At 41.6% G+C, this 14,805-nt stretch overlaps 1 protein-coding gene across 3 annotated transcripts in view; it reads left to right on the top strand.

Annotated features, from left to right (window-relative positions):
- Window positions 1–14,805, top strand: part of KYNU (kynureninase) — a 139,134-nt gene that overhangs the window by 27,585 nt on the left and 96,744 nt on the right. For all 3 annotated transcript variants that reach the window (XM_020784232.3, XM_072983830.2, XM_072983844.2), the window contains exon 3: window positions 2,104–2,224. In XM_020784232.3, coding sequence (XP_020639891.2) covers window positions 2,104–2,224 — 121 coding nt within the window. The remainder of the gene's footprint in view (window positions 1–2,103; window positions 2,225–14,805) is intronic.

The raw sequence follows: 14,805 nt of genomic DNA, 5'->3' as shown, positions 1-14,805 counted from the left end.
ATTAAATGTTACTTTTTGGGGGCATTTCATTTTCTTGGAATTGAATTTTGTTTTCAGGGGTCATTGGATTTAAGTGTCTTAAATAAATAAATAAATAAATAAATAAATAAATAAATAAATAAATAAATAAATAAATAAATAAATATCATGACCATAGGGAGGGGGGCGAGGGGGGCGGTGATAACTTCCTCAATGGCTCAAGGGGGCGTTTCTTTCAAAAAGGTTAAGAACCACTGGTCTAGTCAAGGTGATAACAAAGGCTTACCAGGTGGAGACCATGGTTTTGCACTTCAGGATTTACCTAGCATTGTATGGTTATAGAAGGAATGGGTAAGAATGCTCCTTTGCCTTTTACCTGTTCTAATACTTGGGAGGAATTCAAGGATTCGTGGTAAAATTCATGGTTCTGAGATCCAAATAAAATCTTGCTTCCTCTAATCTCAATGAGACTCCATTATTGTCCTTTGGAGTAACTAATGCATGTGAACAGAACAAATTTGATGTGTGAATAATATTCACACTTCAGTTATTACTCATTTTAACGAAAGCTGATGAAAAGCAGGGAAAGCTTCAGTGATATAGATTAGATTGAAATGCCTGTTGTGATTCAGGCTTTTAAAAAGTCTTTAAAGCTTTAATTAAGAAGTCATCTTGGTTGTCTTTTACTCCTGGCAAATGTATTACTGGTTGAGTTCAAAGCACTATCACAAAAACCTAGTCCGAAGAGCTTTGCAGTTATTTAATCTGTTTTCCTAGAGCTTTAAAATGAAATTGCCTCTGACAAATGTAAACTCATTATTATGTCTTATTTATATAGTAAGTATTTTATGTTAATTTTAATAAAGCAATCCACTTTTACACATTTGGGCACAGGGTATCAATGGCTGATGCATGCAAAACGTTGTTTGGCCAGTAACTGGAACACCATCCCTTATGACCTATGACAAAACACAGCAGTCTATGGAACGAAAGGTTATGAGAGAGGCTAATCTCTTCTCTTGACCTCTAATTTATGCCAGACAGTCTTGCTTCCTCCTTTTGAATGGAAAGCATTTTCAATAGATAGCTTCCCTCATACAAGGGTTTGTTTTCTCCTCAATTTTCAACACGGACACACAATAGAAGGGTTTTAAAAAACCTTGAATTTTCAATATACTCACTTCCAACTCAGAAAATGAATGGTTCTTCTGCAGTATTCATATTGCACAATACATATTCATTAGTTAAATTACTAGAAGACCAGGCAAAATTTGTAGAAGACCACTAAACACACTAGCGAAGGAGTGGGTGAATCCCAGGCCTCTGAGGGTCACAGAAAACTACTTCCATACCTTAGAGGGCTGCACACATTCCCATCTCCCCACCCCATAATATTTTTTATATTTTTTAAACCGGGGCTGGGAGTACTCAATAGCAAAGCTCCCAGGTTTAAAGCTTGTCTTCCCCTTTATTAACTGGGGAAATTCCAGGAATGTGTGCAGAACAGATGAGGCAATGGACAGACTGGATATTATTTTAAAAGGAGCTAAGCTTTATTACCCATTAAGAAAAAGAATACAACACAATAGACAGGATCCTCCATGTGTAATGCTGATGTTTTCATCAGTCATGAACTTGAGGAACTGGATCCACTGAAAGGCTCCTTCAGATTCCTAGGCATATAGTTTTATATTTGAATTCAAGTGGCTGTGTGCCACCTCCTTGTTTTTCTTTTATTACTGACTATAGAAAACGAACTTGTAAATGGAAAACTTAACAGAATTTACATACCAATTTACATACCCTCATATACATACTCCATTCCTGTCCATCACAGAACAGCACCATGCTGAATGTTACGAGTTCTATATTTAGTAAATAGAGCACACAGAGTTGATTACATGATTCTTTTTCTGCTGTATACGTGGTCTAATGAAAGTAATTTTATTTCTCAAAAGTGCCATCTTGATTTATGTATTAAAGGCTGGTCTCAGAAATATGAGCTCTGGGAAGTCATGTACAGAGGATGACAGTTAAGACTGGATCCATTATTTTCCTTGTGGAATATTTTATGTAGCCAGTGGCAGTATTTTTCATGGCTTTCCTGGATTTTTCCCCTTTCAGCCAACCCAGCTCTAGTGAAGGCGAATGAAAATTGCATCTACTTTGCTGGTAACTCTCTTGGTCTCCAGCCAAAGAAAATCAAAACTTACTTGGATGAAGAACTTGACAAGTGGGCCAAAGCGTGAGTAGTTTACAGTTTACAGTGACATAAATGAGTTTATGTTAGCATGTAAAGCCCTTAATAGTTTAACACCATGTTACCCGTCTGAGCACCTCTCCCTCAAAATATCTGCCCATCCCACCTGGATCTCTTATATGGGGATTCACAAAAAATCAGAGAAGACCTGAAAACAAATAAACAAAAAAAGACACATATAGGAAGTGGAAGGAAGGCCAGGGCACAAAGGAAGAGTATAGACAAGCAGGAAGGAATTGCAGGGATCGCATTAAAAAGGCAAAAGCTGAGAATGAGCTGAGGCTAGCTAGAGACACCGAAAGCAACAAAAAACCATTCTTCAGGTACGTATGCAGCAAAAGACAAGGAAAAGAAACAGTGACTCAGCTGCTCAGTGGAGATGGGAAAATGATAAACAGAAGACAAAGAAAAGGCAGAAGTGCTCAATTCCCTTTTTAGCTCAGTCTTTTCCCAAAGGACAGTTTATGACCCTCCAGACAACTGCAAAGTGAAGGTGGAGGGGACAAGATTGCAGTTGGAGATTGATAAACAAATAGTCAAGGGATACCTCACTACCTTGAACGGGTTCAAATCTCCAGCATCAGATGAATTGGAAAAAAGGCATCTAAATGCATTAACAAATCCCAGCTCTGTGATTCTCTGATTCTTAAACAGCCTTGAACCATCAGGACAAGCAATACAAAATAACATATAGTCACAAACTAAAACTGAAGAAAATACAATGATTGAAACTTCTTCATGTAATAAAGACAATGATGGTCAAGCCATGCATTTTTAGATGGAAAGAAAAGTGGTGTGCAATTTTTTTCATGTAACACCTGTAATCAACTTTTAAAATAAACACCTGTGGCAAACCCCAGAAAACAGCTGGAAAGACAGATTACTAAATTTCAGTGGACGGATGTGCAACCCCCGGGCTGCTGGCAAAATAGAGAACTGCCCCTCGGTCTGTTGGGATTATTGGCATCTGATTTAGAGGCCACCTCTCTCAGCACATTTATCTGACTTGTATTAGAAGTATATGTGTGAAAAACACTACCAGACAATTGTATGTAACCTCTAAGTCCAACATGCAATATAGGGATAAAAAAACTCGATAACAAAGGTAAACAACTTTGCCTGTCAACAATGGTAAAGTTTACTTGTCAACAAAGGTAAACAACTTTCTCAGCTTTAATCCAATGTGCTTTTAATGTCTAATACATGTGGACAACACTCAGAGTATGACTTGAAGCAGCTGGGAGGAGACTGCACTGGCCATTTATCCCACAATTCACATTAGATTGATCACAGATGAAATCAAATCAAACCCCAGTAACTTTATGACATAAATCTCAGTGTGATGGAAACCTATTGTGGAATTCTTTTAAATGGGGAGCTGTCTGTTTTTTTTGTCAGCTGGCTGGGGTGGGTTAAATTTGTTCCAATTAGTTTTATGTCACTTTTGTGCACTTTCTGCCAGTGTGGTTGGCTGATCTCATGCAAAGGGGTGCTCCCTGGGATGTCAGTTCCCCACAACCATGTACCCTAACTCTTGAAACAATTTAAAAAACAAAAAACAAAAAAGGTTTGATTCAGCATCATTATGTCATTTAGGACAGTGGTTCTTAACCTTGGTTACTCAGGTGTTTTTGAACTGCAACTCCCAGAAACCCCAGCCAGCACAGCTGGTGGTGCAGGCTTCTGGGAGTTGCAGTCCAAAAACACCTGAGTAACCCAAGGTTAAGAACCACTGATTTAGGAGAACTCAATAAAAGAGAAAGAAGAAAATTGCCAATGAGCACCTTCTTAGCACCTTAAGGCAGCTTTTACTGTAGGAGGTCTGTGCAAAAAGTACTATCTGCCTCTGCTGACTTCTGCAAATTGTTGTTTGGAAAGCTACAGTGCTTTCACTGGGGATACTTAATCTGTGAATCACAGAGAATCAATCCATAATTACTCCACTGTGAAGTCACATCCTTAGTCTGATCTACCCAGCAGAGTTCTCATAGGTCACTCACTCACTCCCACAGTGCCTCCAGCTCTGAAATAAGGGGACAGTGAACTGTATTAGCTTTAGAGTTTGAATTAGTTTGGTTATTTCTAGCATGTTTCACACCAAATAATAGCTTAGAAAGGACAGACATCTTTATTGTAAATATGAGAAGATATATTGGGTTGGCAAGTTGATATAACGATTCCCAATCCCAATTACACTAATGTCTTCAAAAAAGTTGCTGGGTTAGTCTGTGCAAGCAAAAAGTAAATAAAAGAAATGCTGTGGCACCTTGAAGACTAGAGTAGAGATTTTCCTGGTTATTCTATGTAGAAAAGGGGCAAAAGAATGTTCATTGTTGGCAAAAGATGGCATAGATCACATTAGCTGAGGAACAAGTTAAATGTACATCTGATGTGGAGGGTGACCTTGTTGAGGCCTGTCATTGTGCTGACAGAGTAGATGTGGGGATAGAACTGGCATCTGGGGCTTATAGGAGGGTTAAGTTCCCACCTCTGCTTCAGTGTTATATATAATTCTTTAACCATCTGGGATGGGTATAGTCTGAGAAATACCTTTTATAGATGCATGAGTTTGGAGTCCCTATCTTTGGTCTCAACAAATGTGATCATATCTAAGGTGTCACTTTAGCCTTGTCTATGGGTATCTGTATGTGTGTATATAGGTACATACAAAACTACATTCATTAATTTGAGAAAATGCAGAGTTTAAAAAAGACCGCTTGCCAAAAATATAAATTTAGGTCATAGAAAAGTATTTGGGAAATAGGAGAAATGCTCAGTGGATGGTACTGCAATTTCAGAGAACCCGAAGAAAGGTAAATGTCAAAATAAGGCCAGACCAAAATAGAAGAGTCAAAAAGAGCAACTTCTATTTAGGAAAAGTCAGTGCACAAAATCCAGTACAAATGCAAGGTATGGAAGGCTAAAAACTGATGAGAAATGTGTCAGGAACTTTTTGTTTCTAGTTGAATAAAGTGCCAGTCAGAAGTTTCTGACACTGATAACTACTTACTGACTTATATCTGGGCCTGATGAGCTGGGATTTTGCAGCAGGCAGGCAGAAAAGACAGATGCAACACAAGTAAGGAATGGAAGCAAATAAATGTTAGTTACATTTTCATTACCTTTGAGAAATCCAGGTTATATAATGCTTTATTATGGCACTAATCTATTTTATAGATCAGTTAACTTCATTTCTTTCAGCTTGCCAGGGATATGGCTTATGTGACAGAAGATGAAACTGTTGTCTCTAAAGGGGCATCACTGTGTTACCAACCATCTTGTTAAATCTGTCTCTTCTCATCATCAGCACAGAATCCATTACTGACAACTCCTCTCTTCACTTATTCCAAAAGATAATACGTCTTGCCAAAGCCCATACAGCAATCATCATTCCATAAATATACACACTCGTCCTAATAGTGCATTAAAATTTCAGTATAGTTTAGTAAACTAAAACAGGAGAAAGAAAAAAGAAAATTATAGAAAGCAAAAAGGTTGTATACGCAGCAGCGCCACTCCTTCATTTTACTCTACTGTCGCAGAAAATGGCTGTGTACTGTTTATAATTTCCCCTTTCCTCTGTTTAAATTCCTGATCAGGCTTTTAGCTGTATGAATGCTGAGTGGAGTGTGGAGGATCCGTTGTGGTATTGCTGTGCCCTGGGAGTGAACAGTGGCTCCCTCCTCCACCACAATGTCACCTTGGAACTGCATAAATATCCCAATAAGACCTGTTTTTTCATCTTTATCTGAAGACAATGTAGATGCCTAATTCCAGTTGTTTAAATGAAAAGAAATCATTCTCATAAATCAGATTTATCAAGGGCCTCAGGGTCAGCTCTCCCATTGTGACAGAAGATAAAACTACCAGGCCTGGTGAGCTGGGCTTCCCTGAGGCAGCATATTTGAGGTGCCACAATCAAAAAATAACAAATGGTTACTTAAATACTTGGTGACAACTCTGACAGGAAATGCCTCAAGAACCCACTTCCATCCCTGGAAGTAAAAATACAGTAACAACAACAGAACTAACTATCTGGTACACTTGTATGAAGTTGTCATAATAACATCAATTTCAATTTATTGTCATTGAACATGTATACACCGAAATTCACATACAATGCAATTCACAAAGAACACTCAGAGACCAGACCAAAAACACACATGCCTTGCCTTGACCCTGTGCACCTTGACTTAGATGAGTGAGAAATGATACCTGCCTCAATAGGAAAATATTTTGAACTGTTCCTGAAAGCCTTGCTGCCTTTTCCATTTGGGGGATTTGGATTTATTCTACACGGATGTTTTTTCCCCTTCACCTCAGTGTCATAATAACTACAGTGAAATATCTGCAAGAGCTCAAAAGAACTTTACATAAAATATTTAAAATATAGGATCATTTCTGCTGGGAGATGAGAAGGGAAGGAAGATGTCTTATGTCTGTGAATCTTATGGCAGAGTCTCATTTGTGGCCTACTGTCCCTGAGTTAACTAAAAATGAAGATCTATAATATAAATTTCCCTCTGCATTAGTAACCACATTTTTCTACTTAAGTGGCAGAAGCTAGTCAGCCATTGAGCCACCTCCTGCTCCTGACATGATATAGCTGGGGGAAACTAACAGAACACCCTGAAGGCTGTTGCCTGAGGCAGAGAAGACACAGATTTTTCCCTTCTTTTCAGAGGTCCCTGACCGTAAGATGCTTTTTGGCTTAGCCCAGCAACAAGGGGGGGGGGGAACTGCTGCAGTAGCAAACTAGAGTGGTTGGAGGGCAAGAGGTAACACTGATGTGCAGTCATTCTTGACAACTCAGTCATGAAGGAGAGAGACTTTGACTTTTGTATATTATTTATTCAGACAGTAGGAGCCATCCATCAGGAAATGCACACCTTTATCAAAATGAAAGAGAAAAGGTTCCCAATTAGTTGGTTCCTAAGTGTTTTCAATACTAGAATCAGTATTTGGAAAATTCAGTTTGTTCTTCATTAGTAGATTATAAAGCATTTGCAGGGTATCTTTCAGAAAGTGTGTGGTACAATAAGAGTGCCAGAGAATTCATTTTATCTTGAACTGCACTGGTGCAGCGTCAAAAGATCACTACGGGCTCACTGTCCACCCTTAGGTTCTTTCACTGTCTGCTGAAGCTAATGAAAGGTTTGTCTTGTCTCCAAGCTGGTGGGTGTGGTGAATGAAGAAGAGACCTAGGTGTAAAGTAGTTATGGCAGTAGCAGTATCTCTCATCCATTCAGAGAATGAAAGGTGAAAAGAATTCCCTTTGTTGTAGACAGACAGATTTACTTTAGAATGTTGCTCTCTTGGGAACTTGCCAAAAAATATGATAGTTTACAGTGCTTCTGTCTATAGCTGTGCAAGTTTATTCCCTAATTTGGCTTACAGTCCAAACTATAGATTTTGATTTGGGTGTGATTTGGTTCACAGCAATTTGGACTCATTCTGATCTGAATTGTACTTGATTCAGAATCGAAAAATTCAGAAATCAGATTCTTCACATTTCTCATTCACTTGCATTGGAAAATTAAACAGGTTGTAACTGCCTCTATATATATCGTATTTTTCGCTCCATAAGACGCACCTTTCCATAAGACGCACCAATTTTTTAGGAGAAGAAAACAGGAAAATATAATCTGTTTTCTTCGCTCCATAAGACGCACAGACTTTCTACCCCTCTGTTTTGTGGGGGAAAAGTGCGTCTTATGGTGCGAAAAATACAGTATCTACACAACATGCTGTCTCCTAGTTTCATATATATATGAAAAGCAAGCAAAGAGCTGTATGAGAGATCTGAATACATAATTTTTGCGGCTTCACACAATCTATCCATGAAAGTGCTCTAGCTGCAAAGTATTTACTTATTTATTTTATTAAAAATAAATTATCCTGCTCTTCTCTTTAAAAAAATATTCAAAGTAGCTGACATCATTGGGAGACAAGATTTAAAAGCTAAAGGCAGTAAATATACAAATATTTAAAAAATAATTAAACAATCATCGAAAGATAGTATTCTGCATAGGAATCATAACAATTCTGCACAGTTTGGTAGGTCTTCCTCCTATCCCTTATTAAAAGGGTTTTTAAAAATCATCCAAAAATACATTCATAAAAACAACAAGGCAGCACAATGCATTAAAAAAAATCTCTCACATGGTAAATGGAGATGGTGTAACGTAAGAGTTGTGTGATCCCTGTAACCAGCCCGTTAACAATCTGGCTGCAGTGTTTGGGGCCCATTGAAGTTTCTGAACACTTTTCAAAGGCAGCCCTACACATAGTGCATTACCATAATTTAAGCTGGGATGTAACTAAGGCATGTGTCACCGTGGCCAGATCAGAGCTCTTCAGGAACAGGTGCAGCTGGTACTGGTGGGATTCTCCTCCAAGACTGTAAGCTAGAGGGTCTCTTGCCCACACGTTTAGCTCCCAAAGCTAATGTCCCTTATTCACTTCGGAGTCTGGATAAATTTCCCAACTGAAATATATTTGTATACTAAACCACCTTGACTGCAACAAATCTAAAGCCTGGGTCTTGGAAGGCCACTGCTGAATATTACTTTCTGCAGACTGTGAAATACACCAGATGCTTCAAATGCCAGACCACATGTGGTCAAAAGGGAAAACGACAGAAGTGGAGTCCAGAGGAAAAAAAAAAAGGACGAAACATTTAGGTCAGTTGGGAGAACATGAAAGGCTACAAGCTGTGAAGAGACAAAGCAGTAGAGAAAGGAAGCTGATAGCATTCTAAACAAAGGGCCCGTGTTGGGAAAAATGTTCTGATCTTATCGCAAAGAAGTAGTGAAAAACGCTTTCACAGAATGCTAGTATATCAATAAATAGATTTGTATAGGCAAGATATCTAGACAACTAAGCCGAAATAACTGATCCCTTTCATGGTGTCTTAGAAATCAGCATTCTATGGTCATGCCATGATTTTTCCCATGCTGTCCCACACCAGGAATGCTTTGGAATTATGTTGTATCTCCTATTTGTTGGTTACAGTTCTATTACAGCTTTTCTTTTGTGAACTCATGGCAGTATACATGACTCTTCTGCAAGACACTTTACCCTCATAATAGCTGTCTAAGACAGGTCAGATGGGTGGAATGTGACTAGACTAATATAACCCATTGAGTTTTATGACTAAATGGGGACTGGGCCATTGCCCTCCCAGATCTCAGTCTAGCATTCTAACCACTACACTATCCATGCCAATCTTTTGGCCTCTCATTCTTGATGAGAAACTGAGTAGGGAGGGAATCACTCTTTCCTCACAGCAAAATTTATCTGCATAAGGTTTTTTTTTCCCCATGGAGTAATCTAGAGGGAAGTCTTATGGGATCTCTGGAAAGTTTTATAGTTATTTTTTGTGGAAGAAATGCCAGGCTGCACAAGATTATGTCATGCACCTAGAATGCAATCTTTCTTGCAGAGGATTCCCCTGGAAGTAGGGTTGCCAGACGTCAGGCAAAAGTAGGACATGTCCTCCTTTTTAGCCTAATGTCCTCCGTCAGGCAAGCAAAGATAAAAACCTTTAAAATATCAGGCTTTTGTATATTTTATGTTATAATTTTTGATGGGAGGGGGAGGGAAGGAAGGAACCGCCCTTTCTCTGCCCCTACCTGCCTGCCTGCCCCCCGTTACCTAACGCTGGAGAGCAGCCCTTGCCCCCTCCTGCTGCCACCGTGGCTGCTCGGTGATTCGCCATGCCTGCCCAGTCCACATGGAGCCCAGAAAGGCAGCGTGAGTGGAGTGCCACTCGCCGAGCCAGGCAGGAGCAAGCAGCGCCCAAGCACATCAATGGGAAGGCGAGCACCCGGGCTGTGTATGTACAAAGTTGCTTTTGGGGACTCCAACTCCTGCACTCCCCAGCCTTGAACTTATGACCCTCGGGGGAGGGGAGGCTGCCTCATTCGGGTTTTGCCTGGCGCCGCTTTCCCCCTGCCTGCGCTGGAGCCTTGTTTGGGCATCCAGATTTATTTATTTATTTATTGGACTTAGCAAGGTTGAGCCTGTGCAGAGTGTGAGCAGCCAGGGGATCCCGCAGCCAGGCCAGGGTGGGTTTGGGTACAAATTGCTGTTTAAATAATGTTTTTTGGTATTTTGAAGGAAAAAAAAGCCTCCATTGAATTTATTTTTATTTTTTAACATGACTATTTCTTGGTCAGTTCATTAAGAGACATTTATTGGCAGCTATTGTTATAAAATTGTATTGATTGTGGGTTTAATCTGGAACAATTCAAATGAAACATTCAATACATCCTCCTCTGTCCTCCTTTTTGTCTTTCTATGTCCTCCTTTGGTACCCATGTATCTGGCAACCCTACCCGGAAGGGGAGGAAGATCTATCAAACTGTGTAGAATTGTTACGATTCCTATGCAGAATACTATCTTTCCATGAAGTATTTATCAGACAGGGCGTTACATTGTGCAGAATATGGTTGTGCCCTGTAGAACTGTAGGCAATTTCTCTTAAAAGGAGAGAAGAAGATGGGGGAGGATCCTGATTGCCAGAGGAAGGTGGAAATATCTGATGCGGAGAGGGATCATGGTAGGGTGTCTTAGGCAATTGCCAAGAACAAGACACCTTGTGTGGCAACCCCAGACCTACTGGAGTGTGCCACCATGTAGTTATGCTGGCACCAACCATTCCCTATAAGGAGTCACACAGACAGGAATGGATTTTAATAAACAAAAGAACAAGGTTTATTAAAATAACAAACAGGGTAAATAAAAGAATCAGGTAAATAGGATAATGTAACGTGGCATAACCCCAATCACACACATACAACAGCTTGGTTCCCACTGAACCCTTTAAGGTAACGCACAGACCCTGAACCTATCAGTTCTGGCTACCTAAATAGAAACCTGAACCTATCAGGTATGTACTAACTGACACACAGTTGTACCCAGTCTGACACACAGACTCCAACTCCTCTTCTCCACACAAGCTCCAAATATATATACAGTACAGCTCCTCCCCCCTGATGTCCCGCCTTCCACTCCCCATAGGATGGAACTTTCCCTCCAAACCCATGACAGACAGGTACCATCAGTGCTGTATGTGACACCTCCCCTCTTTATAAGTTGTTTTGCAGGGGAAAAGCTAAAGTGCTTTTCTCCAAAAAAACAACCAGGATCAAAACACAACAACAGTTATACATTATAATACAATACCATACTTACTCACTCTAGGTCAACCATATTAACTATACATTTAAACATTAATATTTGCAATACATTAAATTACCTTTATTAATACAAACCAAGTCTGTTCAATAAACAGTTACATTTAACTTTTGGTCACCAAAATATACATAGTCCATGGTTTCTTCGCCGTCTTCACTCGTCGGGTCTTCTTGACAACGCGTCAGCAACACAGTTCATTGACCCTCTGACCACCTTCACTTCAAAGTCATAATCTTGCAGGTTTAAAGCCCACCTCATAAGTTTACTATTATGGGTTTTCATTGTCTTTAACCACTGCAGTGGTGAGTGGTCAGTGCACAGAACAAAATGTCTTCCCCAGATGTAAGGTTTGGCCTTCTGAATCGCGTATACTATGGCCAGGCACTCCTTTTCCACGGTTGCCAAATGTCTCTCACCTTTCTGGAGTTTCCTACTCAGGTAGGACACTGGATGCTGGTCACCATTTTCATCCTCCTGGCAAAGAACTGCTCCTACCCCGCTGTTAGACGCATCGGTGTAGATGATGAACTCCCGGTCGAAGTCGGGAGCACGCAGCACTGGATAATGGATGAACGCCTCCTTCAACCTCTGGAACGCCTCCTCACAGTCGCTGGTCCACGGGATGCGGTCATCAGTCTTCTTCCGCGTCAGATCGGTCAGCGGAGTCGCCATCTCGCTAAACCTCGGGATGAACTTTCTGTAATAGCCCACCAACCCAAGAAATGATTTGACTTTTTTCTTGGTGTTGGGTCTGGGCCAATCACGAAAGGCTTCTATCTTGGCCTCTAGGGGTTTGATCACTCCTCCCCCTACTATGTGACCCAAGTATTTTATTTCTGGGCTACCCAGCTGACACTTGCTTGCCTTTACTGTTAGCCCTGCTGCACTTAACCTCTGCAGCACTATCTCCAGGTGTTTCAGGTGATCTTCCCAGGTATTGCTGAAGATCCCTATATCGTCGATGTAGGCCACAGTAAAGTCACTGAGTCCTGCTAAGGTCTGGTCCATCAGCCTTTGGAATGTGGCTGGTGCATTTCTGAGACCAAAACTAAGGACTCTAAACTCATATAGACCGAAAGGGCTGCAAAATGCGGTCTTTTCCTGATCCCTGGGATCAATCCTTAATTGCCAGTAACCCTTTACTAGGTCCAACGATGAAATGAACCGACAACCCCCTATGGTTTCAATCAGGTTGTCTAGCCTGGGCATTGGGTAGGCATCAGGAGTGGTTACACAGTTTAATTTCCGGTAATCTACACAAAACCTAATGCTCCCATCAGGCTTGTCCACCAGGACTATCGGAGAGGACCAAGGACTAGAAGAGGGGACGATTATGTTCTCCCTAAGCATCTCGTCCAGCTCCTTCCGCACCTTGTCCCTATAGGGTCCCCTCACTCGGTATGGGGATACTGCTTGCGGGGGTGCATCCCCTGTGTGGATCCGATGCATCACTCGCTTCACTGTCCCCGGCTTATTCGAAAAAACCTTATGATATTTAGTGAGCAGCACTTTTAGTTCTTGCTGCTGGTCTTGGGTGAGTGCAGGACTGATCTTCACCTCATCTGGGTTGTATTTCACTTCCCCTCTACCCTCCCAGAAAGGTAATTCAGCTTCCTCACTCTCAGCTGCTTTTATCGCAAATAACACCCTCTGTTCCCCTCTGTAGTAGGGTTTCAGGGCATTCACATGTACCACCCTTCGTGTTTGGTATTCCTCCTGTTCTATAAGGTAGTTCAGATCTGACATCTTGGAAATGACCCTGTATGGTCCTGCCCATCTGAGCTGCAGTTTGTTCTCTTTGCAGGGCCTAAGCCAAAGCACTTCCTCCCCTGGGTTAAAGTGCCTCTCCCTGGCTTTCTGGTCATACCAGGTTTTCTGTCTGACCTTCTGAGCTTGCAGGTTTTCTGCTGCTAGCTCTAGGTTTCTCTTCAGGTCATTCATTAAAGTGTCTATGTACGTCACAACATCTTGTGGGTCATCCTGGATGATCTGCTCCCAATTTTGTTTGATTAAATCAAGTGGACCTCTTACTTTTCTCCCAAACAAAAGTTCAAACGGACTGAACCCGGTACTGGCTTGTGGCACTGATCGATAAGCAAACAAAAGGGATTGCAGCTTCTGGTCCCAATTGTTTGGATTCTCTGCCAAGTAAGCCCTAATCATGCGCATCAGAGTCCCATTGAACTTCTCCGTTAACCCATTACTTTCCGGGTGATAGGCAGTGGTTTCCTTGTGTTTAATTCCACAGATTTGCCATAACCGTTTCATGAGCTTTGATGTAAACGATGTGCCCAAATCTGTGATTATTTCTGAGGCAAATCCCATCCTGGACATATACCCCACCAAGGCATCTGCCACTGTGTTAGTTTCGATATTAGTCAAGGGTATGGCTTCGGGGTACCTCGTGGCATGGTCCACAATGGTGAGAATGAACCGGTTCCCCCTCTTTGTGGCCTTGGGCAAAGGTCCCACAATATCCACTCCTATACATTTGAACGGGGTGTCAATCACAGGCAAAGGGCACAACTTCGCTTTGGTCCTGTCACGGTTATTCCCCTGCCTCTGACACACATCACATTGTTTACAGAACTCCTTGATCTGCTTCCCTATTTCAGGCCAGTAAAAATTTTGTGTGATTCTCTGCTGTGTTTTGTTCACCCCTAAGTGCGCAGCAAACATGTCAGAGTGCCCCCTTTGTAAGATCATGGGGCGATACTTTTCAGGTACTACTAGCTGACTTCTGATCCCATCTCACCCTGTTGAGATATTCCTCAGGGTCTCTCTATATAAAATTCCCTTTTCCTTGCGAAATCTCGCTGGGGTTTCAGGTGTTAGCGGGGTGTCTGTCACCTTTTCAAAACACTTTCGGAGAGTGGCGTCTGCCTTTTGCTCTTGGCCAAATTTGCTGTCCGTGGTTAAGGTTTCTACCACAGCTTCGGGACTACCCTCACCTGCTTTAACCTCGGGCTCTTCAGTACCCCCCTGAACTGTCCCCGTGGTAGCTTGTGAGCGTGTAATCACTAGCACCCGTTTCACATGTTCAGCCAGGTCATTTCCCACGAGCACGGCTGCTGGCAGAGTCGATGAAATCGCTAGCCGCCAAACTCCCCTCCAGCCTTGAAAGCTCACAGGTACCTCAGCTACTGGCAGTGAGATCACCTGCCCCTCAATCCCTGCCACCTTCAGGCTCTCATTTGGGATTATATACTTCCTAGGAATAATGTCTGGATGGCACAGGGTCACCTGGGAACAAGTATCCCTTAGCCCCCTATACTGATGGTCAAGTATTCCTACGTCCACCCCTGCGGTCTCAAACAATTGTGAATCTGTTCTAACTAGTAAGCAGCGCTTGACCTCCACAAGAG

Source organism: Pogona vitticeps, chromosome 1 (assembly GCF_051106095.1).
Source record: "Pogona vitticeps strain Pit_001003342236 chromosome 1, PviZW2.1, whole genome shotgun sequence".
NCBI classification, from domain to species: Eukaryota; Metazoa; Chordata; class Lepidosauria; order Squamata; family Agamidae; genus Pogona; species Pogona vitticeps.
The sequence above is the reverse complement of the archived record's forward strand: the minus strand, read 5'-3'. Positions and strand labels throughout refer to the sequence as shown.